At 43.7% G+C, this 25,567-nt stretch overlaps 1 protein-coding gene across 2 annotated transcripts; it reads right to left on the reverse strand.

Moving 5' to 3' along the window:
* Positions 1 to 1,636: 1,636 nt before the first annotated feature.
* Positions 1,637 to 23,724, reverse strand: LOC311495944 (uncharacterized protein). Of its 2 annotated transcripts, none has more exons than XM_084555627.1 (35): positions 23,569 to 23,724; positions 18,998 to 21,221; positions 17,758 to 17,819; positions 17,482 to 17,520; positions 17,202 to 17,396; positions 16,733 to 17,085; positions 16,285 to 16,475; positions 15,980 to 16,114; positions 15,731 to 15,829; positions 15,574 to 15,620; positions 14,377 to 15,287; positions 14,120 to 14,290; positions 13,989 to 14,023; positions 13,694 to 13,846; positions 13,333 to 13,461; positions 13,056 to 13,094; positions 11,227 to 11,352; positions 11,006 to 11,132; positions 10,691 to 10,864; positions 10,210 to 10,244; positions 9,870 to 10,034; positions 9,650 to 9,784; positions 8,908 to 8,946; positions 8,672 to 8,812; positions 8,285 to 8,370; positions 8,169 to 8,192; positions 7,243 to 7,711; positions 7,070 to 7,132; positions 3,861 to 6,872; positions 3,689 to 3,785; positions 3,256 to 3,372; positions 2,956 to 3,171; positions 2,742 to 2,858; positions 2,540 to 2,655; positions 1,637 to 2,098 (listed from the first exon to the last, which is right to left on the reverse strand). In XM_084555627.1, the coding sequence occupies exons 2-35, from the start codon at positions 20,918 to 20,920 to the stop codon at positions 2,039 to 2,041; spliced, it is 9,801 nt and encodes a 3,266-aa protein (XP_084411753.1). In that variant the 5' UTR covers positions 20,921 to 21,221; positions 23,569 to 23,724; the 3' UTR covers positions 1,637 to 2,038. The 2 variants fall into 2 exon arrangements, with proteins under 2 accessions (XP_084411753.1, XP_084411752.1); XM_084555626.1 differs by having other exon boundaries at positions 2,950 to 3,171; positions 23,569 to 23,721.
* Between the last annotated feature and the right edge of the window lie 1,843 nt (positions 23,725 to 25,567).

Here is a 25,567-nt window from a genome sequence, read left to right on the forward strand (position 1 = left end):
TTGAGGAGCTCAGATGAAAGACACGCGTCGTCTCTCATTGGTCGGTGGTTGTGCTGCAGTCGTTCATATTTCATGAGTCAGGAGAGATGCTGATGTTCAGACGTCGCTCTGACAGAGAACCTCTGCTGAGGTCGTGTTCCTTCAGGTTTAGATTCTCTCTGACTAAGATCTGAGCAGGATGCTGGATCATGTTAAAGATGTTATTATTATTATTATTAACAGCTGATCCTTGGATCCTGGTGCTGATGAGACGTCAGCACATTGTGGAGGATTCATTCAGCTGCAGCGTCTCTAAATCAAACTGTTAATAATCACAGTCAGAGCGCCCTCTGCTGGATGTTAACGTGTCATGAGGCTGCTGTTGGTTCTTTATTCAGGTTTACTGAGCCAGAGGCCAAGGGCTGGAAGCTGGGTCAAAGGTCAACAGGATTCCTCCAACTACAGGAAAGGTCTAGACTGATCAGCAGAGCCGCCCCGCCCTATACGCAGAACACGCGCAGCGCGTGGGGCCCCGCGATCCATGGGGGGCCCCATGTCGCACAAGATGACGCATTTTCTAAAAATGCGCAAAGGACGCGCAGCGCTCCGGCGGCGGAGAGACCAGCGCGAGCGCTCCGCTGGTCCTCCCAATCCAATAAAAACAGCCCAAACCACGAAGTTGCCACCTATGGAAACCTGTCACACTCCCCCGCCGGACATAAACCAAGTAGCCCAATTTTGTGGAAAAACCGCCCAATCTGGCAACCGTGAGTACCATAAAGAGTCAGCCCGAGGCAGGAAGAAAAAAAAGGTGTAATGTGACACACTTCGCCGCAATGATTGGCACTTGCGGACGGGTTAACTTGTAAATGCTTGTAAATACATGTACATAGTTGAAAATTCTTTGTTTTGTTACCCCAAATGAAGGTTGTAAACCTAAATGGCATTTTGTGCTCGTCATTTCTTTACACGTGTGTGTGTGTGCGCGTGTGTGTGCGCGTGTCTGGTGGGGGGGCCCCAAAAGACATTTCTGCTTAGGGCCCCAGTTTGGCCAGGGGCGGCCCTGCTGATCAGCCACAACATTATGAACAACATCGACCATCTTGTTCCTTAGACATGTAGCACCCACCTAGACCAGACCAGGCACCCCCACCCCACCTAGACCAGACCAGGCCCCCCCACCCCATAGCAATGACACTCCTTGATGGCAGCAGCCATCCCCAGCAGGATGCAGCCTGACACAGACACACACACAAAAACACTTTAGGAACAACTAAAAAAAACATGAAGAACAGCACAAGGTGTTGACCTGGCCTCCAAATTCACTAGATCCCAAACTGATCAAGTATCTGTGGGATGATCCACAGAGGCCCCTCCCCTCAAAGACCCCCCCACTAACAACAGGACACCCTCAGAAGGCCCATGCCCATTCTCTGATGAGTCACCACAAGAGAGACCTGCACAATATTAGGAAGGTGGTCATAATGTTGTGGCTAATCGGTGTCATGTGACCTTCAGGTGTTCTCCAGATGATACAACCAGTCATTCAGAGCTGAACGTCGTCTAGAAACCGTTGGTTCATCTTTGTGTTTTCTTATTCCTTCATTTATTAATTTTTTTCTTTATTAATAAAAAATAAAACTCACGAACACGATGACAAATTTGACTTTCAGTTTATTTCTCAGTGAATCAGAAAATATGTGACAAACTCAAAAAAACTAAACAGAAATGATTTCAACATTATTCTGACCTTAAACAGCAGCAGCTACGTCGTCAGATCAAACCACTAAATTAATGATCAGTTCACATAAAAACAACCAAGGCTTAGTTCTGTTCATATAATCATGTCAGTAAAAACTCTCCAGAAAGAAAAAGACAAACTTTAACTGTGAAGGTGTGAATACATCATGGTTCAGATCCTCTCGTGTCTTCTGACCCGAGTCTGAAAAGCCTCGTCGCTCATCGTCATGTTCCCTGAAGCAGCGCGAAGCTTTTAGAGTCAGAGTCAGATCAGCTCGGACAAAGAAGGAAGAAGTGGAGACGGTGACAGGGAATAAGATCAGTCAGAAACAGAGCCTTGAGTGTTCTGAGGTTTCTGCTGAAGCTTTAGGTAATGTTTCTGGAAGGAGGAGGAAGAGGAAGAGGAAGAGGAGGAGGAGGAGGAGGAGGAGGAGGAGGAGGAGGAGGAAGAGGTGGAGGAGGAGGAGGAAGAGAAGGAGAAGTGTTTAATCAGTGTCTGTAAAACTTTTCAGTTTTTCATTAATTTGTCAGAACTGACCCAAAATGATTCTTCACTGTCAGACTGAAAACAGATTCCTATAAAACACTGAATTAATAAAGAATAAGAATAAATATAAAGTAAAATAAATACGTGACAGCTGACGGTCTGTGTGAACACGTCTCATGTCAGCTCTTATCAGAAGATAATTAATGGATTCATGTTGATCACTAGTTAATCTCTGAGCTCTAACTGGACATCTCTGGATCACGTGACACGTCATCTCCTTTCACTCTGACACTGAAGTCGTTCTACTGGAGGACTCAAAGCTGAGCGTCTTACCTGCAGGTTACCGTAGTGTTTGAGGCTGCTGCAGTGAGCGTCCATGGCAGCGTTCTCATTGGAGTAGAAAACAGAGCAGAGTTTACAGAAGAAGCCGGTGATGACGAACTCCTGACCTGAAGACGAGCACGGACAGAGAATCAAGACCATGAAAGACCTTTAAACCTGATTCAGAGCTGGTTTCATAGTGACTGGTTCTCACCCAGGGGGCTGCTGGGGGGGAACGGGGGCAGCTTGAAGTCGGCAGCGACGCAAGGAGACTGAGAACGAGATCGCTTCGCTTCAGGTCCGACCAGATCCCTCCTCCGTTTACTGAGCGCTGAAGAAGAAGACGGAGCGATGGATGATCACATGAAGACAACAGCTTCAACACACTCTGAGTCTAGATTAAAATACTGAACCAACTCTACCTCTACCGTCAGAACTGCTGGTCTGGGCGTCATGGTTGGACTGGCTCTGGCTCGATGCCTCCTCCTCCGTCCTCTGGTTCTCCAGCTGGTTCTCAGCAGAACGTCCAGATGAGTCTGGGTCCAGAGTCGAGGATGAGTCAGAAGGAGGTCGTGCTTCCTGTTCTTCTTCTTCTCCTCTCTCATTGTTTGCGCTCGTAGTTTTCCCTCTAGTGGATTTTCTGACTGCAGCAGGAGACGATAAACTGAGCTTCATGTTGGAGAGTTTAGAGCCGACTGTGTGGCTGATAACAGCTGGGTTCTTCTTACCAGGAGTCTGTCTGGTTCTCTTCTTGGCTCGGCCTCGGGTCCTGGAGGTCGCCGCCTCCTTCTCCTCCTCTTCCACCTCTCCCACCTCATCCACCGTCACAAAGTTCTCACTCTCCTCTGAAACAAGAAATCAGACAAAGCTGCAGACGTACATCAACAACAGAGAGCTGAGACATGTAGAGCTTCTTCAGGACTGTTCTTCAGATCCACTGGTGGGGGGTGGGGGGGGGGTGGTGTTGGTCCTCAGATAAACTCATGATCAGATGTTCCTTGTTAAACCCAACTCTCCATCAGTCCTTTAGATCTGATGAAACATCTCAGACACTCTACAGGTTCAGTCGTCTGTGTTTTGGTTTTTAGATCAATTTAACCAATCACCTGATCTTTTATAAGTTCAGTTAGCATGTGGCTACGCTAACGTAAAAACACTGACCTGTGGCGTCGTCATGTTTGCGTTTAGCAGCACTGGAGGTTTTCTCTGAGTCTTGTTTGTCTTCGTTCTCCTCCTCATCATCACCTGCTGACGACGTCTGAAAACAAGACCCACGACGTCTTAGCATCAAAGTTTGTGACAAACTAAACTAATGTTTAAATGTCGACCTCACCTCTGGGTTGAAGGTTTTCTCTGTCTGGTTCTCCTGGTTGACTGTTTGCTCCTCCTCCTCCTCCTCTTCTTCACCGATCTCATCCAGGGTTACGAGTAACTGCAGTTCTCCCTCTGGTATCGCCGTGTCCCACTCTGGATCCTCCAGAGCTCCTTCCTGTCCAGCCTCATCTCCTCCCACCTCATCCAGGGTCACCAGCTCCTGGGGGTCTTCCTCTTTTTCCTGCCTCCTCTCCTTTGAATTCCTCGCTCCTCCTTCTCCTCTGCTCCTGCTCCGTCTCCTTCGCTCCCTCTCCTCTCTCTCCCTGGACCTCTTCTCCTCACGTTCATTAGCGACGGCTTGCTTCCTCTTCAGTTCTTCTTCCTCGGCGGTGTCGTCAGGGTAGTCCTCCTCCTCCTCGCTCACTTCTTCCAGGTTCACTAAAGAGCTCTTTGCTGCCTCCTGGGGAGTTTGTTGCTCCTCCTTCTCTTCTGAAGTTGCGGCGGTATCACTTTGTGACTTAGTTGTTGGTTTGTCCTCTTCTGCAGCCGATGGATCATCTTCAGCCTCTTCTACATTTTCAGATGAAGACTGATGAAGACTGTCCTCCTTAACTAACACTTGGGTGGACGCTTCCATAGCCATCTCCTCGACTTCCGTGGTTTTTTCATCTTTTGTCTTATTAACGTCCTCCTTTTTGTCGGACACTTCTGTCTCTTCTTGAACTTGATCATCTTCCAGAGAATCTACGATCTGATACAGAGGCTCTTCCTCCTCCTCCTCCTCCTCCTCCTCCTGCTCACCTTTGGCCGATTCTCTCCCCGTCTTTGTTTTTCTGGAAGCTGACGTTCTCTCAGTCTTGGACTGGTTCGCTGGAGGCTGATCATCAACCGTCTCATCTCCAACAGAATCCAGAATCTGATAAGTAGCTTCTTCTTCATTCACCACTTCATCAGGCGTGTCATCCTTCTTCAGTGCTGCCGTTTGTTTTTTAGTCGTCTTAACGCCTTTCTTCGGTCGTCCTCGTCGTCCCTTCTCTGGTGCTGTGGGTTGATCAAGCCCAACAACCTCATCTTCCACAGAGTCTAATATTCTAAAGGTGGCGTCCTCCTGACTCGCGTCTCTTGAGGCAACATCACTCTTCTTTGTTGGTGTACACTCTTTTAGAGTTGCTTCTTTCTTCTCCCTGATACGTTCCTGTGACTCTCTGGCGGGGGTGTGCCGCCTCCTTGGTGGCGTTTTATCTTGTTTGGGTTTCTCAGTCGAGGAATCTTTCTTAGCCGCTCTTTCCCTTCTTCCTCTGGTGAATCTTGCGATGCTTGGTTCATCCGTGGAAGCCTCGTCCTCCACAGAGTCCACAATCTTGTATGTAGCCTCTACTGTGCGATTCAACATCTTCTGAACCTCTTTGTTTCCTCTGGTAGTCTTCTCTCCATCTTGAACTGATTCATCTTCAACAGAATCTACTATCTCATAGACCATCTCCTCAGTGTCCTCGTCAGTCTTTCTGTCTTTTCTCATACTGCTACTCCTTGTTCTAGACTCATATTCTTTAACTGCCCTGTCCTGTTTTTTAGGAGATTTGGCTTTCTCTTCAGTTTTAGATGTTCTAGTCGTTGGACCACTCCTCCTGGTCGGTCTATCGTCTCTTTTTGTTGTCCCACTGCCTTTCTTTGTTCTAGTTTCTTTGTGGTCAGCCTCTGACGCCGTTTCAGCAGTTGTTGGCTGATCTTCCACAGAATCGATTACCTGGTATGAACTGTCCTCCTCCTCCTCTTCTGTGGGTTTTATGTCTTCTCTCTGTATCTGGTCATTGGGAGCTTCAGGTTTCTCATCCCCTGTTCCAGTCTGATCATCAATTGAATCCAGTATCTCAAACGCTTCTTGTTCAGGTACATCTTTTAAAGTGTCTTTGTCTTCACAAGGCTGCTCTTCATCATTTGGGATTTGACCGGAATCTTTGGAGGATTTGCAGGATTCTTCTGAAAGAAGTTCCTCGTCCTTTTGTCCCTTGGTCCTTGGAGTTTGCTCTCTATCTGTATCTAACTCAGATGCATCTTCAGCTGCAGATTTATCAGGTTTTACTGAGGAACTGTCACCTTCGACCATTTCACTGCCCTCCTCTGAGTCAACTTTACCTTCAACGATGTCCAAGACCTGATGGCCTTCCCCGTGTCCAGGTGACTGGGGGTTGGTGTTGCCATCTTGGTTCCTCTCTTCATTCATTGGTTCATCCATTTTGTCAATGAGGGAATCAAGAGTTTGGTCATTTTCACCATCACCCTCCTCCTCAGTTTGTTTTTCAGTATCATCAGTTTCATTTTTATTCAGCTCTTTGAAGGTTTGGTCTTTAGAATCAGTCTCAGGACTCTGGGTTTGACTCATCAACTCTGATTTCGGTTCTCGTGCAGGCAGATGAATCTCTGCTTCGATTTTTGTCTCCAACTCAACAAACTTTGCAGCAGCGTCCTTTGATGACACTTTGGGGTCAGACTTTTCCAGTGCACTTTCTCTTGGTTTTGTTCCTTCTCTACTTGACTGACCACTCACTACAGGAGTCTCAACAGCATCTGCTGATGCTGTCTTTGATGAACGGGTTCGAGACACTGTCTTGCTCAGGGAGGCAGGAGAGGACAGTGTGGAAGACGAGGCAGAGCTTTTGCCGGCACTAGCAGAGGATGAGAGTTTGGTGTGGGATTTGATGGGCTCAGGTGAGACTTTTTTCCTTTTTGGTGATAAAGAGGTTGAACTGCTTCTCACCGAGGCTTTATCGGGCTTTGCTGAAGAGGTTGAGCTCTTTGAGTCTTTAGAAGACATTGTAGAGGTTGGTTTGGCAGGAGATGACTCTTCTGAACTTTGTCTTTCTTGTTTCCCTCTGGAAGATTGGTTAGATGAGGAGGAGCTGTGGTGGTCGAGGGCTGTGTCTTCTACGTCATCGCCAATTTCATCAACAGTGACGAAGTCCTCCGGGTTGAAATTTTGCTCATCAAAGAATGTATCTGTGGAAATATCACCACTGAAATCATCCTGAACCTGGATGGAAAGAAAAATAAATGAATGTATTAATCCCAAAGTGATTCTCAGAACTATTCCTTGTTGACAGGTATATTTAAACAGAACTGGTAAAAAAGACTAAAGAGGGTTGTCATTGGATAAAACCAAATACGTGTTGGAGGTTTGACTCCTTGTATGTAGACACTGAAATATAAATAAAGGAAAGAGAAGTTCACCTTTTCTTGTGGTGTGTTTTCATCTCTTATATTTCTGGACCTTGTGTCACTTCTGCTGGTGCTCTAACAAATATCACAAAAGAGACAGTCAGCTTCCTGGATTAGTTATGGATGAACTAAAGTACAAAGAAACGTAAACATCTGATTTTCAACAATACGGCAGGTGTTCTCACCTCTTTGCTCTCGTTCTGTGCAGTGCTTTCTCGAGTGAGTCTGTGCTGCTGAACTGCTACTATAATTGCTTTTGCAAGGTCACTGTCAATGTGAGGAAGTTCTGCAACGCTTTCCTCAGGCTTGACCAGAGCTGTGGTTGAAGGAACGGGGATGGAAGCTGTTGGTGACTCCGCTTCCTTCACTTCTTCTTTCTCTACATCCTTACTTGCAGTAGGAACAATGCTGGAGTCTGCTGAGATCTCCATTTCTGGTTTCTCGTCATTCTCCGTCATTACTACGTCGCTTGGATCTGCTGTGATGGATTCAGACATGGTGGATGCAGCAGAAGGTGCTGGTTCATTATCAGGAGGAGGAGGAGGAGGCTCTGTTTCATGTGTTGGAGGGTTGGTGTTGATGACTACGGTGTCTATTCCCAGGTTTATTGTGATCTCACTAGAGTCTTGCAGACGCTGCTTGAGGCTCTGCAAACTGAAATTAAAATAGCAGGGTTTTAAAAAATGGTTGAATTTGACAATTTACATCACGACTGAATAAGAACATACAGTACGCTTCTCATCCAGTGTCTTGGTTCAGTTATGAGTGCTTCATATCAGAATCCCTAGTTTTTAGTCCTGTAACTTATTATTATCATTATCTCAATAAAAATAAAAAATACTGAAATCAGTAAAGCTACCAATAATAGAGACAGTAGGAGGAATCTGTCAAACAAGCAGAACTCCTTGGCCATTCCCGTCAGAACAATCAACAATCACTGGTAAAATCTAATAACCATCATCATCATCATCAGCTAGGACCTGTCATTATATAACATGATATTTGTCTTTGTTGGCTGCAGCAGTCGAGACGCTGATTACCGTCGTTATCTTCCTGACGTGTTTTAACTCTTTTTACAAATGAGAGTAAAAATACAAAGTGAAATACTCACGGCTCAATGCGTCCGACTTTACTCCTGCATTGGAGGAAAAAACAAGACAAATAATAAATAGTCTGCCCATTTCCAGAATGACATGTGATCAGTTACATCCTAGTTTAGAGACGTACCAAGTCTCATGCGAGGACAAGTCCAGGGAGGGGATTTTCTCCACCACCTGTGTAACGCCACTGGATTCAGCCATCTCAATGCATATCTGAGGCAAAACAATAAAAAGAATGAACTTAACTGTGATTAAACAGAATTATTGCTTCTTAAAATATATATCAAGCAAAACTGTGTTTAAAAGATATTTCATTGGTGGTTTTGACCCCAGGTGAAGTGGTGGTGGTTCAAGGACACAAATATACTTAAAACTAATATTACTGTCTTTATAAATGACATTTATGACTTTTTAATAAGGACTTTTTCTAAGGTCTTCCTGAACTAAAGGCAAATGACTTGAACCTGAGGAGGTTCTTCTCTACACAATCAAACAGGGGTTTATTCTGTCGTACCCTGTTGGCGAGTGGCAGGAAGCTGACAAAAGAAGCAATGGACGCCACCACATCCATGACGATCATAACGAGGTCCATGGTCATCTCAGAGATCTCCACACACAGCAGCCGCTCCTCCAGAGACTCTAGATCTGGAACATGCTGAAAAACAACAACAGTTGGTGTTAACGACCAGGAAATCCTAAAGCAGCTGGTTTCACTTGACACCAGATTTAAATAAGTGACCGATGACTTACAGCATTGCTCCATTTCATCAAAGATCTGTACATTGTCTCCTGGAGAAAGATAGAAAAGACACAAATCACTGATTCTGTTAGAGGTGATTTTATAATGTTTGGTAGACGGACTCAGAATCTCACATCAAACTATAGATTTCTCTACCTGACAGAAATAAAGCCTTGTACTTGTAATGACCAACGTTTCATAATTTTACTCTGTGTACAACATCGCAAAGGATTTGAAAAGAAGAAAATTAAGATGTGACGGAAGTTAAACCAAATCTAGAACATAACTTTATGGACTTTCTGTGGAAGACGGTTCCAGTACCACGCTGTGAGCATGAGGAACATCTCGGAGAGGAGAACAGGATCAAACGGTTTCCTCCAATTAAAGATAAGCATCTTGTTGTAAACAGACCATAGTCATGTGAGTCTGAGGTGACCAACACCCACAGATGTTCCTGGTTAAACCCCCAACTCCTCACAGATGTTTTAGAACCGAAGACTTGGATGAAACGTCTTCAGGAAACTCTACAAGTCCAGTTGTCGTTGTGTTTTGGATGGATCATGACCTGGACGACTGAGAACCTTCACAGATACCTTTCTCTGAGTCTACTTCAATGATGTTGTGATAATGAATCAGACTTACATTAAATACCTAACCTTCGCCTGGTTAAACACTTGTTTCCATCTTGTATATAGAAGACTGGAGTGTTCCAGCCCAACATGCACTATATTATACATTCTCCAGGTTTCATACCTCAGTGAATCCAGGATTCATGTCTTCTAAGACAAGGTGGACACTGATGGTGCCATCTGTGACACAAACTGGATTTTTTATGTGATCTCGGACAAAACTGCAGCATGAATCCCAGCTGCTGAAATACACAAAGGCCTGGAGGTAAAGGAGACAAGAAAGAAAAGGTGTCACGATTAAATTCAAACAACAAAGCTGAACATCTGAGGCTTCTCCTCCTCACCCTCCTCTGTAGCGTCAGCACAGTCACGTTGTAGTACAGAGAGTGAAGGTCGTGTTTGGGGAGATAAGGCCACACCAGCTGAGCCACGTCCTCGTGTTTGTAGTGGCTCTCTGGTAAACCGGTCAGCATGATGGTGGACAGAGCAGAACCTCGAGGACCAACCTTCTGCAGACACAATATCAGACGGTTATTCACACATTAGTCTGTTCTCTGCAAGGCTGGCGAGAACAAACTAATGTGGCTTTAAAGCAGATGTTTGAAGACTGAAGCGTTTATTAAGGACTCATTTACACATTAGCACAAAACAATGAGAACTGAGCGTAAAAGAAAACTAGCTTACCTCAATGTCATCCACTTCACTGACTGTCAGGAATTCTAGGGAGTCAAAAAGGAACATAGTCACAGTCACTTATTGTCAACATACACTCTTTTGCCAAAACATTAGGTACACCAATGTATTCTAATACAACAGCCCTGAACTAAATCCTCCTCCATGAATGTTGAGTTGATGTAGAACCAGCGTCACAAAGGTGGTGATGATTGTGGAGGATGGAGGTTGTGATGCTGTTAAACTGGATTAAATTAAAAGTGTCTGTTATTTAGTCTGATCCACTGACTACTGTGTCAAAATAATAGGAACAACAAACCACAGCATCCACAATGAAAACAACCGCTCTCTTTGTTATTTGAAACTTATTCTTAATACCAGAACCTTCATGAAGAGAACACTTAGTGCAGGGCTGTGACATCAGAACGCATTCCACAGTGTACCTAATGAACTGGCCAGTATCTCTATGTAGTAGTAACTCAGCTTCTCTTGCCTGGGATGATGAACCAAGGAGACGTGGTAGGAAACACAAAGGGGTTTGTCGTCATCGTGACCCAGAACGGTGCATTGCTGCCCTTCGGAACGCCACATGATGTTGTTGGGATGGTTGCCCCGGCAACGACATCCTTGCTGCTGTCTGGGAAAGCGTTGGCTGCCAGTCTTGGTGCTGCACGGACAAACAAAAGCTTAAAGTTTAAATGCATCTTGATAACGCTGTCTAGATACCGACTATGTATAATATATTAGTTCTGTTACTGACAAACTGGTAAATTAACAGCATATATCTTTATCTTTATTTAACACTTACAGAGTGCTGTAATTCCACTCTGTGGTATTTTCTGCCTGTAGACTTTGAAGCTGAAGCCTCGTTTCAGGAGGCTGAACCAGACACCGAGGCGGTCGGCGTCACGAATGGAATCAAACTCAATAAACACCTGGAACACACACACATACACCACAGACTAATTAACTAAACGAACTAAGAAAGTCACTTAAACACATGTACCTGAAGGGGGAGCGGGTTTTTACCTCATTGAGGAGAGGCAGGAAGTTTCTGACTGAATCGATTTTCTTCAGAGCTTCTCTGAGCTCTCTGATCTCGCTATGAGAGATGTTCTTGATGTAGATTGTTCTTGCTCCTGTATCCGTCATCCTCTGCTTGGAGAACAGGAAGTCATCAATCAAAACAAACAGAGACACACATGCCCTCACTGTTTTATTTCCTCAAATAGTCACCGTAGCCTTAAATCACCTTAACTGCAGAAGGTCACAGGTCTTTATTTGAAACAAACCTTTCACTTTGACAGATATCATATCATAGTAAAAAGCCTCCTGTTAAAGGGGAACTCCGGCGCAAAATGAACCTGGGATTAATAACACATGTGTACCGAGTTCGACCGTTCTCTGGTATTTGTTTTCATGCATTTGTTTTGTTAGTCAAATGTGACCAGTTTTCTTGCAAACCGCTATTTAGCGTATAACGCTAGCCTTCGGGGCACACCGACACATAAAAAGAAATCGCTATTTCTATACCACTAACAAGGCTCACAATATCACCACACTTACACGGTAGCATAACTAGGGTCTCTACACGTAAACCGAAGCATTGAGAACTTTGCAAGTATACAGGCAGTTTATTAAAAAAGGAATACAGTACCGTTCGCGTCCGGCTCGCATATCCAAGCAGGCGCCATCTTGGGGAAACTGAACTCTCTTTCCTATGCTCTCAGTGCTTTCTTCCGGCAACAGACAGTTCAGATCTATATGGAAATAGCGATTTCTTTTTATGTGTAGGTGTGCCCCGAAGGCTAGCGTTATACGCTAAATAGCGGTTTGCAAGAAAACTGGTCACATTTGACTAACAAAACAAATACATGAAAACAAATACCAGAGAACGGTCGAACTCGGTACACATGTGTTATTAATCCCAGGTTCATTTTGCGCCGGAGTTCCCCTTTAATGTACAAGCCCAATGGCTCCTGCACCATTTCATATAAAAAGCTTATTATGTGACAGGAACCAGGAATTATCCAGACTTGTTCATCCCTGGTCATTTGTGACCCAGCTTTTAACCAACAGATGTTTTCATCATTAAAAGAAGAATACAGTAGTTGGAGACACATGTCAAGATGTTTGGACTTATGCACTTTGGACCTAACCAACTGCTGGTGGTTGGCGACGTATAACAACATACTGTACCAAAGCCTTGATAAAGCCTTGACTTTCTCTCCTTTGTTGCTCAGCTTAATATAAGAGCTCACATGTCTAAGCCCACTAATGTCTGGACTAGGACTGCTGGATCCCATCAATTCTTGCAAAGTTTACTTTCATCCCCAATTAGAGTTACCTTCCTGAAAACCTAAGTCTAAACACAATCAGAAGAAAGGAAGGATTTATTTAAACCTGAGACCTAATGCATTGGATGCTGTAGATGTAGATGTACAGTGGTGTTTCTATGATCAAAATGAAATGATTGTTGGTTGGTGCAAAGCAGTTGGCATTGCGTCCTTATGATATTTCAGGCAAGTCATCAATGAATGATTTTAGCATAAATGCTAATGGTTCAAGCCCAAGTCTGGACCAATCCCTGTACGCTTACATAAAGAAGGTTTTCCTCTTATGCTGGGAAAATACTTCCCTAGATAAAAAGCTAAAACAAAGAGCCCAACAGTTGTTCTCAATACTTTCTGCAGTTTAGAAGCAAAAGTTTGTGAAAGTTTGTGGGCTCCAAAAGCACATTTTAGACGTGTCTCTGAAAGCTCAAAGTTGTATTTACAACCAGTTGGGATGTGATCATTCTAAAAAAGGTGTGTGTGTGTGTGTGTGTGTGTGTGTGTGTGTGTGTGTGGATTACTTACACAACGCATCAGCATCATCAAAGATGTATAAAACCCAAACTGGAAAAAAAAAAAAAAAACAACGTAGGTAGTGTTATTATCTATATGCTCCATGTCAGTACACTTATTATATCGTTATATTTATCATTTCTTTTTTTTTAGATCATTTTAAAGCTACAGTGCAAGACATACGTCTCCCCCTAGAGGCAAGGAAAGTAATTACACTTTTACACTCAACACCAGTGAGCATGCCTACAGATACACAAACATATCGCAGTAGTGAAGTGTAGGTTCTTACTGGTGTCATTGGAATGTCGATTTTCACAGCTTCAAAATGTAGCTTAGACCCACTGAAAACAATCTTGCCCCCTGTTGACACTTTGACAACGTTCTGGACCTCCTTTACCCCAGGCATGAGGGCGAAAGCCTGAAAGGAAAACCATAAAACACACACTTATTACTAGTCATTGTCATGACGATATGCAGCCACAGCATAAACATCACTTAGAGTTAAAGATGCAAATGATTCAACGCGCTGAGTTGGTAGAAAAGGCAGTGGTGCAAAAACTTGGTTCTCCGACACAGATGACAGCTGATCTGACCAGTCAACTTAATTAAAAACAAAACAACCCAATGCAGATTTATAAGTTGGTGCCTACCATGCGTGTCTGAGGGATAACATAGATGTTCTCGTCTGTATACTGAAATCCAAATGGGATAAGCACATTGGCAACATCCTCCTTGGTGTAGCAGCCATCATGGTACTCTGGTAGGTTGCTTATTAACAACAGCTTTATATCAAGTTTAACAAGCTGGGGGGAAAAAGAGGAATGATTTAGGTGGGATCAGACCTTCAGATGTAACCAAGGGCAGCTTTCATAGGACAAGACCTAAGACCTAGAAAAATCTATATCATTAAGAAAAACAGACGTGTTTAAATTTCAGAAGACTTACTTTTAAGAATGGTAACCTCAGTATACAGAGACAAGCTGTGAGGGAGAGTCAGAGCAGAGGTGGAATCAATTAGGAATTAAGATCACATGCAGAATGCCGAGATTGTAATACAGATTTCCTGGATTTCTTACGGATTTTTGCAGGAAAAAGAAGTTTTTCTATCCTCTCCCCAACAGTCAGGGAGGTGGCAGCAGCAGAAGAAGACGTGGATTCATCCAGGTCAGTCTGGGCGGTTGCAGCTACTTCAGTCGACACGCTGGTGACTTCTTTTGCTGCTGGATCCTTTTGGGTCGTCACAGGATCTTCAAAGGAGGAAATTTAATTCAGATCAATAGCGGAAGATCTCAAATTTGAAAGGAAATGGAGGGAATAACTCACGGCAAAATACCTTTTGCTTCCAAAGCTGCTTCAGCTGAGTTTCCTTCAGCCTGCAGCTGCAAGGCGTTTGTCGTGGTGTCAAGTCCTTGTGCTTTAGACTCTGGATCTGGACCTGGCATGGTGCTTGGCTGGACCTGCACTTCAGCTCTGACCGAGTTTTCTTGTTGTTGATGATCAGCAGGAGGTTCAGATGAAGACATATCTGGTTTAGTCTCAACTGCACAGGTTGTTGGATGACTCTCACTGGTTTCGGTTGATGAGGTCTCCGTTTCTGTCAGATTTTCCATTTTGCACTCCGCTGAATTTTCTACTACCATGGGTTCTGCCACTCCTGTTTCCTCAAGATCCAAAGGCTCAACTTTGATGGTGACTTCGGGCACCACGACAGATTCCTGAACCTCTGTTTTGGGCATCAGAGTCTCTACTTTAGGCAGATTTTCTGTCGTTGGTTTGGATGGTGCAATATTTCCATTGTTTTCTTGTGACACACCTCCTGCTGCAGGAGAAATTTCCACTTGAGTTTTAGGTTCTTGCGTAGTGGAGGTTGTTTCTGCTTGGGAAACCAAGACCTTTTCATCAGTGGCGTCATTTGGTTGAGCAACAGTTAGGTTCTGTGATTTACTGACTTTCACTGTCAGCTTTTGTTTGGGGCCACCAGCATCAGGCTGCTTTACTGAACTCTTTGCGGTGTTGGACGCTCCTTTTGCAGCCATATTACCCTTTTTGACAGTTTTGGCTGTCTGCTTAGTTGAAACATTTTTTGCTTTGGAGACCAAGACTTTTGCTTTAGTGACGAGTTTATCTGTTTTTCTGGCTCCTGAGGGTAAAGACGAAAGCGTTTTAGGCGAAGGGAAAGCAGCCTTTCCAGTAGAAGTGCGTTTTGTGGCTTGAGGTGTGGAGGCACTGGGCTTCGCAGATTTTCTGTGTAGGAAAGAGTTACATGAGGTCAAGTGGGTGAAAAGGGGAAAAACGGAAAAGTAAAAGGCTTGGACGTTTTGCTATGTTCTCCCTCATAAGCTAATAATATCCTTCAAAGGGTTTTCTTTCATGCGGTAGTAACTGTTTTTAGATGACAAAATGAATTTGCTAACTGAAAATCTTTCCCCACCGAGCAGACACCATTAACAAGCAGCAACAGCATATTTATATAACTATATATTAATTCCCATAAGTCCATACTTCCTTATCTTATTTAAGGTAAACTCACAGAGGAGGCTTCTTCAGCTCCTTTGCAGAACGTGGCTTCTTAGAATCCTGTAAATATTTATTTTGGATTCATTTGACAGCGTGAACACACCACAGCAGATCAACAGTAACATGAATGTTTTCCAGTAACAGATACAGGACATCTGAAAGTGTTATACCTCTTCTCTGGCGACAAAAACAGGTTTTCCTTTGATGTGAAAGCTTCTCAGGGTCTTTAATTTCTTGGCGTCTTCCTCTCTCTCAAAATGCACAGCTGCCTACATAAACATAGATGGGAAGATAAGAGTTTTGGTGACAATGGGTGGATTATAAATTGTTTTAATACCAAAGATTTTCAGTTCATAAAGCCAACAAGACGATAGCAGAAACAAGTTCACATTCTTCACTCGCTCTATAGATACACATACCTCTAGTTTGGACCTCAACAACACAACGGACTTGATTTTTCCAAACTGCTCCATGGCAGTAAACACGTCATTGTGAGAGAGATTACCATAAACCTCTTTTAGCTTCACCATGTTTGGAGATGAAAGTTTATCGAGCTGATAAAACAGAGAAAAACACAAACTTAGATCACGATGAACAGACTACTGAAGCTAGTTGCTTTTATAAAATGGTATAAAAGACACATTCATGGTGAGGAGTCCAATCCAACCATCATAACGTCAACACAAACTAAACAACCAACCTTGGACTTTGTGAGATAACTTACCTCACTCTTCTGTTGGCTAGATTTTGATTTATTTGATTTCATAGTTGATTTTGCCTGATGGGAGGTGGAGGATGAAGAGGCGACAGAGGATGACGAAGACGAATTCATCTTGGCTAACTCGGCCAATAAGGCAGGAGCCAGCGTTTTAACCACGGCTTCCAGGTCAGACTCTTTAGACAGAGACTGGACAGCTAGAAGGTGCAAAAGAAAACCATAGTTGTAGGTGGTTGCCAATCTCAAAAGCTTTCTACTATATCTTGAAGGTGTTTAATACGATCAACTGCACAAATGAGCCTTTCTAACAGAAAATGTCCCAAATTTCAGCTTGTTACTTTATACAGTAGTACCTCCTACAGGCCTGACAGATGTCACTTACACTTATTTATGTATTTATTTTTATGACACAATTTAAACCCTGAAACTTATAAATGTTGGTAATTTGTCTAACCTGATGTTTCCAGAAGTTTCTTAGCTAGCCTCTCTGCGCTGCTTGACTTCTTCCGTTGAAGGGGAGCCTTCTCGTCTCGTCGCTCATGGCTTCTTCTTGGTAATGTCCTCCATGGCGGTGATCTTTGCTCACGGCTCCTCTTTGGTGAGAAGCGTTTCTCGTCGCTCCTCCTTGGCGGCGATCGTTGCTCACGGGTCCTTCTTGGTGAGAAGCGTTTCTCGTCACTCCTCCATAGCGGTGATCGTTGCTCACGGCTCCTCCTTGGTGACAATCTTCTCTCAAAGCTCCTTGAACGTGATCGATACCGGGAGGAGGTAGGACGGTCAAGTGGAGACCAAGAGCGAGACCGGGACCTAATGGACGTAACAACAACAATATTTTTGATAGAAATTCTGAAAGGCCACTACTGGGCTGAATGTCTTTGGTTTGTCTATGTAGTTTCTCATGTCAGTGTTTATCTTTCTGAAACCTGCGAGTGTGTCTGGAGGTGTGTGGCGATCGAGATCGACTCCTGCGCTTGTCCCTTCTACCCTCCGAGTCGTGACGGTGGTGGGGGCTGTAGGAACGAGAACGGGAACGACTGTCCTGCCTGGTTTTCTGGTGACGTCGCTGAGAAGTCTGGGCAGAAGTTGAGGGTGGGGGCTTGGCATCTTTACCTGGAGCACTGGAGAGAGCAATGCACAAGAAAATCAGAGATAGAAACTGACCTGACAGGAAAATAACTTGTTTCTACAAAGACAAAAAATTACCTTGGCAAAGGAAGAACTTCGCCATCCCAATCTGGGTATCTGTGGGGAAAGAAATGGTCCAACACGTCACATTTAAAAGCTACTACATCTACAGCAGACATTAACTAAAGTAAAAACACAGTAGGTAACTGAAAAGAACCAACTGGCTAATGGTGGTTTACTTGTTGCAGAAGGATGCAGAAACTTGCTAAAGAATAAAGCTACCAGTAAGATACTAACGATCAAACAGTTACAGTCTTAATAAACTCTGAAAAGTTAAAAGCAGAAAAGACTGACCGAGTACGAAGGTGTCTGCAGTTCTCAAGGTGAAGGCTGGTGTTCTGGTGAGAGATCCAATCCTAGCAGCCAGAACAACAAACAAAAATTCAGAAAGGCCTCTCTTCATCACGACTACCATCAGCTTCAATGGCTTCACTGCCATATTTGTGATTTTGTGATCCAAACAGTGTGAATACAAGCATCCATGAGGACAAGTTTCTTAAAAAAAAAACTTTAGTTCCAATTATTGCTGACAGATTGAGTTCAACAAGTTTTTATCATGAACAAATACAGGAATCACAAATGTTGGTGCCAACAACCAAAATAAAAATGTCTTCTTGGGCTCTGAATTCTGCGATGCCGGGCTCTTCAGTCTTCTGCTGCATCCAGATTTCCTGAAATCTAAGGGTCATCATGGCCGAAGTCAGATATGGATCAGGATAAAACCGCAGAACTTGAGGCAATTACATCTGCAGCAATTGCAGCGGGAAGATGTAGACACTGGGTAGCTGACGTTTCTTCTTTCAGTGGCAAGACTGCCACATATGGAGTCCCAGGGTAAAAACCCTTGCTGCTCTCCGGCTTGAGTTAGTCCTAACTGATATCCTCCAAAAAATTCCATAAAAGCAGCCAGTGTTACAAAAAGTGGTGCCAAAAAGTCCAAAAGTGGGCGGATGAAAAATAGAAATTTGACAATCGCTCTTTTAAAGATGTAAAAGTGAAACAAGTCTGTAGCATGACAGGCAAACAACTGAAATCAAATGGGAACAGCTGTCGTCCTTCATCGTCTGAGACACCAGTTCGTCAGATTCTTTCTCGTCACATTTTCTCCATTTTCGACAACCAATTATATTACAGATCAATGACAGTGGATCTGGCAATGACCATTACACTTTAGAGTCATTAGAATTACATGTAAATCAACAACCTTGGATTACAAGCAACAATAGAGTGTAGACAATCTGTAGGTGGATTCCTTGAAACATTCTGGTACAGAATATAGTTTGTAATACATCAATATCTTCCACATATTTGCAATCCAGGACTGAAATAGAGTACATTTTATATGACATGGACAACTTCTTAACTAGAATAATTTTGTAGTAACGACTGATCTTTTGAGAGAAAAATATAAATAACACAAATGTAATGATGAGTTTTAAATAAAAACCCTTCAGAGCAGAAAACAATAACCCTTCAATGAAACAACCCATAATTGCCTAAATGGAGGGGGAACAGAGTGCAGTCTTCCACTCACCTTCATATGGGTACATTCTTTCTTACACAGAGAACAGGTATGTGGAAACATTCTTGGTGTGGCCGCAGCATAGTCATGTATCATGGCCGGCATTGGGAGGCCCTTGGAGACTACCGCTTTTGCCGGGCCCTGCTTGTTGGACGGTGGCGGGATCAACTGAAGTAAGTTCATGAGGGGTGGAAGTGGCTGAGCGGGAGCTGGAGGATTAGCGGTTTGGCGAGGATCACCGGTCATAAACACCGGAGGTGGAATGGGATGTGAGGTGCTGTGGATGAAAGGAGGTGGAGGAACTGTGTTTGCAGCAGAAAAGCCTGCAGACTGCAGAGACCGCCCCATCAGAGGCACCGGCTGACTGTGCACCTGCTGCTGTGTCCAGTGTTGTGGCTGCTTCTGAGCTTGCTGTTGCACCTGCTTCTTTGGTTGTTGCTGCTGAATCTTCTGCTGGGTCGCCTGCTTACTCATCTGCCCACCAACCTTTGGCTTTTGCTCTTTGGTATTACTCTGATCCTTAGGGCGACTGTCCACATTATTGCCAATGAGCACAAGGCCAGGGCGCCCGGGATGAACCCCACGGAATAGAGTGCAGGACGGCTGGTTTTTTGTTGTCGATGTTGGCGGCCGTCCTGATTCTGGCTCTTGTAAATGAACGGGTCTGGAGACTTCAGACACGAGACGCCTTATATCCGTGTCCTTCTTGAAAGTGTTGAGGTTTGTTTGATGAGCTTGGTTCAGGTGGGTAGATGAAACACTGCTTGGAAGAGCCAGAGAGCTCTGCAATGAACTGTACAGAGAGTTGATACTGGCAACAGAGGCCCCCTGGTCACGTGAAGTCACTTCTGTCATACTTTTTGGAGGTGGTTCCTGACTGCGACCGCTGCTATCGTAAGTCCCCATCAACAACCTTTTTCCACTCCCACTCTCTTCCCCAACCGCTCCAGAATATTTGCCGGTATGTCCATAGTCAATCACTTTACTTGGCTGGAGAATCGCAGATGATATTTCGTCCTGGGCCATCCCTGCAGCTATGGAACTACCCAATCTGTCCATTCCTCTCACACTTGTGGTTGGTTTGGCTTCAGGGTAGGTGTTTGACGAAGCCACACCTGTAGTTTTCTTAGCCTTCTGGATGCGGATTTGGCGCAAAATGAACGGCAGGTTGTCTGGGGTGATGTGGTCCTCCGGGTAGGCGATGAGATGTTCCAAGTCGTCTTTTTCGAGTCCAAAGTGCAGAAGAATGCTAGCGGCCGTCTCCGAGGTGTACTTGGGGCGACTTGATTCAGCAGGGGCCACAGGTTGGTCCGGCACCGGATAGTTATAGTCACCTAAACCCGGAATGCATTCTGTATCACGTCCTCTTCCACTGGTGACATTAAACCTACCGTCACTGCTGCTCGGATAGCTAGATGAACCAGATGATGAAAAGAATTTGGACGAATCATCCTCAGGTGCTTTGCTGTAGGAAGGCAACCAGTCCATGGACCTTCTGTCAGTTTCAACGTTAGAGTGTCTATGATCGTGGGAGGCCGGGGACATTGGATAGGTCATCGCGCCTGTGCTTGAAGTAATGAACTTGTCTCTTTGAGTACCGGTGAAGCGAGTGCCCTGGCCAACAGACTGATCACTCACTTGCTCCCTTGCTCTGCTAATATGCATCTCTACAGACCTCTCTATGTCCTTGTCAATCATGGTCGTATTCTGTAAAGGCCTGTAGTTCACTGGCATAGTAAGGAGTGAGGGGACCGTTCCTCTGGAGTTGGCAGGAGTCACAGAAGAAGGTCCAGAAGAGTTGAAGGTGGACCCAGACCCCATGTGAGAAGATCCACTCCTTGGGTCCCTTTCCGCCTGAACCCCGGAGAGTCCATACTGTCCCTGGGTTGAACTTTGACTCCCAGTGGCATAGGGGTTATACAGGTGATGGGACATGGTGTTGGCTACCTTCAGAAGGTTAAGGAGATTGATCGCTGCAGCCGTCGGTGAAGGGGGAGTCGTTGGTATATATGACGCAGGTGCTTTGGAGTTTACGGTCAAGCTCGTGGCTCGGCTGCCAACAGCAAGAGAATTGTTTATCTGTGCCAATGCAAGGTGTGCTTTCAACTGAGCTAGCTGCAAGAATGCAGCCTGCTGTCCAATCAGCAGCGAGCGCCCTGGGAGCCCTCCAAGTAGGGGGCTTGTTAGGGGCCCTGGAGCAGGAGAAGCGGTACAACGATCCGGCAGCAACGAGCAGCTGAAAAGTTAAAAAACAAAACAAAGAATGGGGGTTATTGAATAGATCTGTCCCCAGCTTCTCGTATGGGTGAAAACCATCTTCATCCGAAAGGTCTGGTCTTGGTTTGCAGACTCTGATGATTCCTCTGGTGTCATGGGTTACACATTCATACCAACAATATCACTTCTTGGTCTTCACTAGTGGGAAGAAAACAGAGGAGGCAAAGGCATCAAAAGGACAGATAAAGAAAACAAGCTCATTAACACGGAACATCCTGAACAACAATACATGGTTCTCAGCTCGGTGGGCACATTGCAAAACTAAGTATCACACAAAGATGACAAAGATCACATTAGACCAATTGATTCAGAATATAATTGCTTTTCCAACCGTGAAGCCACCATTTTGTGTCACACTGCCAGACGAATCAGTCAACTTGGAGTGGATGGATTCACAGGTCTAGACCCGGGCTAGTACGGCGCAACATGCCACTGGAGTTAAATTATGAGGCCTTTCAATCAATACAGACAAAAAAAAAAAAAAAAAACTCTGTACATAACTGGGTAGTCCTAAAACATATCAGAGAGACAAAACACATGATGTATGGTGAATGACAAACAACTTAGTCGTTGTTAACTGTTCACCCTTTACTGCAATATCAATATCTTTTAAAACCCGACAACGGAATCTAACCAGTCAGTACGACTCTGTTGCTATCAATGCATAAAATTCGCCCAAACGATTTGATTGGCCGAGCAGATCTTTGCTGGACGTAATGAATTCCGAACGACAAACATTTTGTGGGTGAGAAACTTTGGGCTGGCTTCCAATTCTACAATCTTGTGACACACCTCTATGATATTTTGCTGGATGATAAACATTCCTCACTTAACAGATACTTGCAGTAGTTAATAGTAAAAGACTCCCTGACACCTCAAGCAAAAGGCTTGTTTTCTCTGTATTCCACACAGATTTAATAAGGAAAGCAAACATAACATAGTTCATAGTAGTTAATAGAACAGGAAAGGGCCATGCTATCAGATAAATGATGTGCTGTGCCAAGGACAAGGTTGACAACACGTTCAGACCAAACAGTAACCTCCGGGGCTGAAAAGTTAAGTCAGTGTGGAAGAGCCAAAAAATAGTTCCTTAAAATCCCCCGCAGGCCTCCGTGTTAAAATGTCCAACCTCCGCAGAAACAAACATGTTTACAGCCTGATCTGAAAAACGCTTTTGGTCTCCGCCGCTAAACTTCTAAACTGTGCCAGCTCGAGAGGATGAAAGAGAGGCTATGGTGATGTTAGCATTTAGCACACTGCTAAAACACTAGCTGGCAGCGACGAGTTTCACTGTGAACCTCAAACAACTGTGACTGAAGTGAGCAATGAGAACAATGAGATCAGTATTGGGCTTCAGCCAAGGCCGAGGTTATCTATTTCACTTGATCAGCACATCCCTAACAGGTAGTTGAACTGGAAACACTGCAACTGAGAAGAGATAGAAGACGTCTGAGTAGGTGGTTTGTTGAAAGAGAAATCTCCTACTACAGCTGTTGTGTTCTGGTGTGGTGCAGATACAATGAACACCAGTTAAGGGGTTTAGGTGGAGTCAGGCTCGTCCAAGATGGCAGCGACCAGAGCCACCACACTAAGCTTCAAAACCTCTGCTCCAGGAACCTGAAGGTGACGTCACGTGGGATAAACGCATTCGATTCAGAGATCAGTGACCTTCAGCGGTAGAGAACAACAACTTTAAACGGTTGCATATAAGAAGAAGAAGAAACGATTAGTGAAGCTGGAGAGTGAACAAGTTTTTCAGTCTGAGCGACTTCGATGCCTCCCGTCTTACTTTTCCAGAATGGAGGTTCAAGACCTGAGAGGTCTGGGAAGCTTTCAAGATGAAGAGACCGAGGAGCATCCTTGGATCTTGTATCCGTCCATGTCGATAAACTGCTTTAAATAAATACTGACACCCAGTCTGCTACAATTAAACAAGCAAATTAAATATATGTTTAATTAGAAACTGATAACACAAGAGAACCAGACCAAACAGAACCTGGGGGGGGGGAACTCCACGAGACTTTTGCAGCTGCGTCACATCAACACAATTATAACACAGGATTTATTCCAACATGTTAATTACAGCTTGATTAAAATGAACATTCGCTCAGACGGTAAATTAGATCCACGTTTAACAACAAAACAATCTGCGCAAATCACTGACACCGTCTCTGTTAGCTTGGCTAGCTGCCTGCTAGCACGAGCTAACGTTAGCCTTTAGCTGAGAACGATGACGAGAAAACACACCAAGGACAGCGACGTTCACTTCCGCGTTACACACCGCGACGTGATGCTGTGTTACATACCGCTCGATGCTTGTGTGTCACTTGTTGTTGTATGTCCGTGCTTTGCTCTTCTTAAATGCTAACAAGCTAGCATCTCCGCTTGTTAGCATAGACTGTATATGGCTGTTAGCAGGTAGAATGAGGCCAACATCCGGTTTGGCCTTCAGAATAAAAGCACCAACGTCTATAGAATCTTAAATGCAACCTGGTGTCATGTCTGAATGATCAAGTATAAGATATAATACATATAATATATATATATATATATATATATATAATAAGATGTTATTATATAATACTACAGCTAATAGGTGTACTGCAACTGACATATTAATATATTTATGACATTAGTGCATCATGTGGGATATGTATGTCAACAAATGGTCCCTTATCTGGAGCTAGAGCCCCCCCCAGTCATCTGTATGTTTGTGCAACAGTAACAACAACTTAATGTTTCCGGTAACTGCCGATCAGTTGTCTCACTGTATAAAGAGAAATCTGTTTTATTTGTATTTAAAAATAAAATTAAGATTCATTCATGAGAGTTTGAATTATTAATTAAAGTTATTAGTTAGTGCTTGATTAAATGTTTACTTGGAATTTAAATTGAATAGGAAATGAACTGATGTTCTGGTAAACAACATGCCAAAGATCTGTTGACTGATCTTCTACTAGTCTCACTTTCATAAAATTTAATTTTAAATATTTTATCATTTGGTTTTCCTGATTGTTCAGATATTATGATGAATGAACATTCATTTCCAGCTCTTATCAAGATGTTTGTGATGTAGTATTTCAATATTGAACTTTTATACATTTTCTATTGTTTGCATTATTGAATCAATATAAATGAGTCATAAATATGTTATATGGTGCTTTTTTTAATTAAATAAAATGTACAACCCATGCCCACACAAATCTCAGTGTTTCAGCTGCTACACACTAATAAACACTGATGTATTTATCTTATGCATTTATGCTGTAATGATTATTCTGCCACAGAGTGGTGCTGTTCAGTTAATATTTAAAGCTCTCTGTCTGTCTATCAGCTGTATGGAGCATTTACTTAAAGACTTTCTCATCTATCAACGGCAACAACAGTTTAATAAATAAATGAATAAAGTCTGTGAAATGCTGCCACCAGGTAAACGCCTTAAAACCAGACTGAGCAACACTTTCCTTCTACAAGCTGTTAGACTGTTGACCTGATCTGGGCTCCGTGCACCGTGGACTTCACTACACTTTACCACAGATATACATTTTAATTATTTGCACAGATCTCAGAGAGAAACACAGATCTTCCTCCTGTCTCCATTACAGTTGTATCAGAACGACAGTAAAGCTTGATCTGATTTGATCTGATTTAATTTGAGCCAGCTTTAAAAAGCCAGGGGGAGTTATCGTTCTCTTTCCATATCCTGACTGACTTCTTTCACAGTGTCATATTTGTCATGTGACGTGTTGTCATTATAAATACGTATTATAGCTATTTTAAAGCTCCTCTGATCAGATTGCAGCTTGGCGAGAATCCTAAACATACACAAAGTGTCTTTAAAGGAACATCTACGTTGGTTTGGTTGTTGAATTCTTTTAGACACAACACACAACACACACTAAGAGACATGACAGTATATTAGAAATAATGTAAATGTTAAGCTGTGTCCTCCAGGCAGTGGACACCATCAGTTTTCTGATTTAGTCTTGAATCTGTATCAGGTAATGTGATGAATAAACTTCCTGCAAATAAAACCCTGGTTTCTAAGTGCTGGTCACCAGCCGGTCTCTCCTGGATCCATGACTGGACTGAGCCTCACAAAAGCAGACGTATCCTGGACTCAGAGCCAGTTTAAAAGCCTGAAGTCTCCTGATAATTAACGGCTGTTGACTTTACCGACTGGTGGATGAAAAGTTGATCAAAAGGTGATGATTAATATTTTCATTAAAGGATCATTCTCAGTTGGGTGTTGCAGCAAATTGCTCATATATCCCCTTTATCCCCTCCCCAGGACCACAGGGCTTA

This window comes from Chelon labrosus (genome assembly GCF_963514085.1).
Source record: "Chelon labrosus genome assembly, chromosome: 11".
NCBI lineage: Eukaryota > Metazoa > Chordata > Actinopteri > Mugiliformes > Mugilidae > Chelon > Chelon labrosus.

Coding starts and splice junctions, on each gene's coding strand:
- LOC311495944 (XM_084555626.1), bottom strand. CDS start 20,920: ATGTCCCATCACCTGTATAACCCCTATGCCACTGGGAGTCAAAGTTCA. Junction 10,865..11,005: donor GAGTGGAATTACAGCACTCT/GTAAGTGTTAAA, acceptor TTGTCCGTGCAG/CACCAAGACTGGCAGCCAAC. Junction 3,786..3,860: donor AGAAAACCTTCAACCCAGAG/GTGAGGTCGACA, acceptor TCTTGTTTTCAG/ACGTCGTCAGCAGGTGATGA.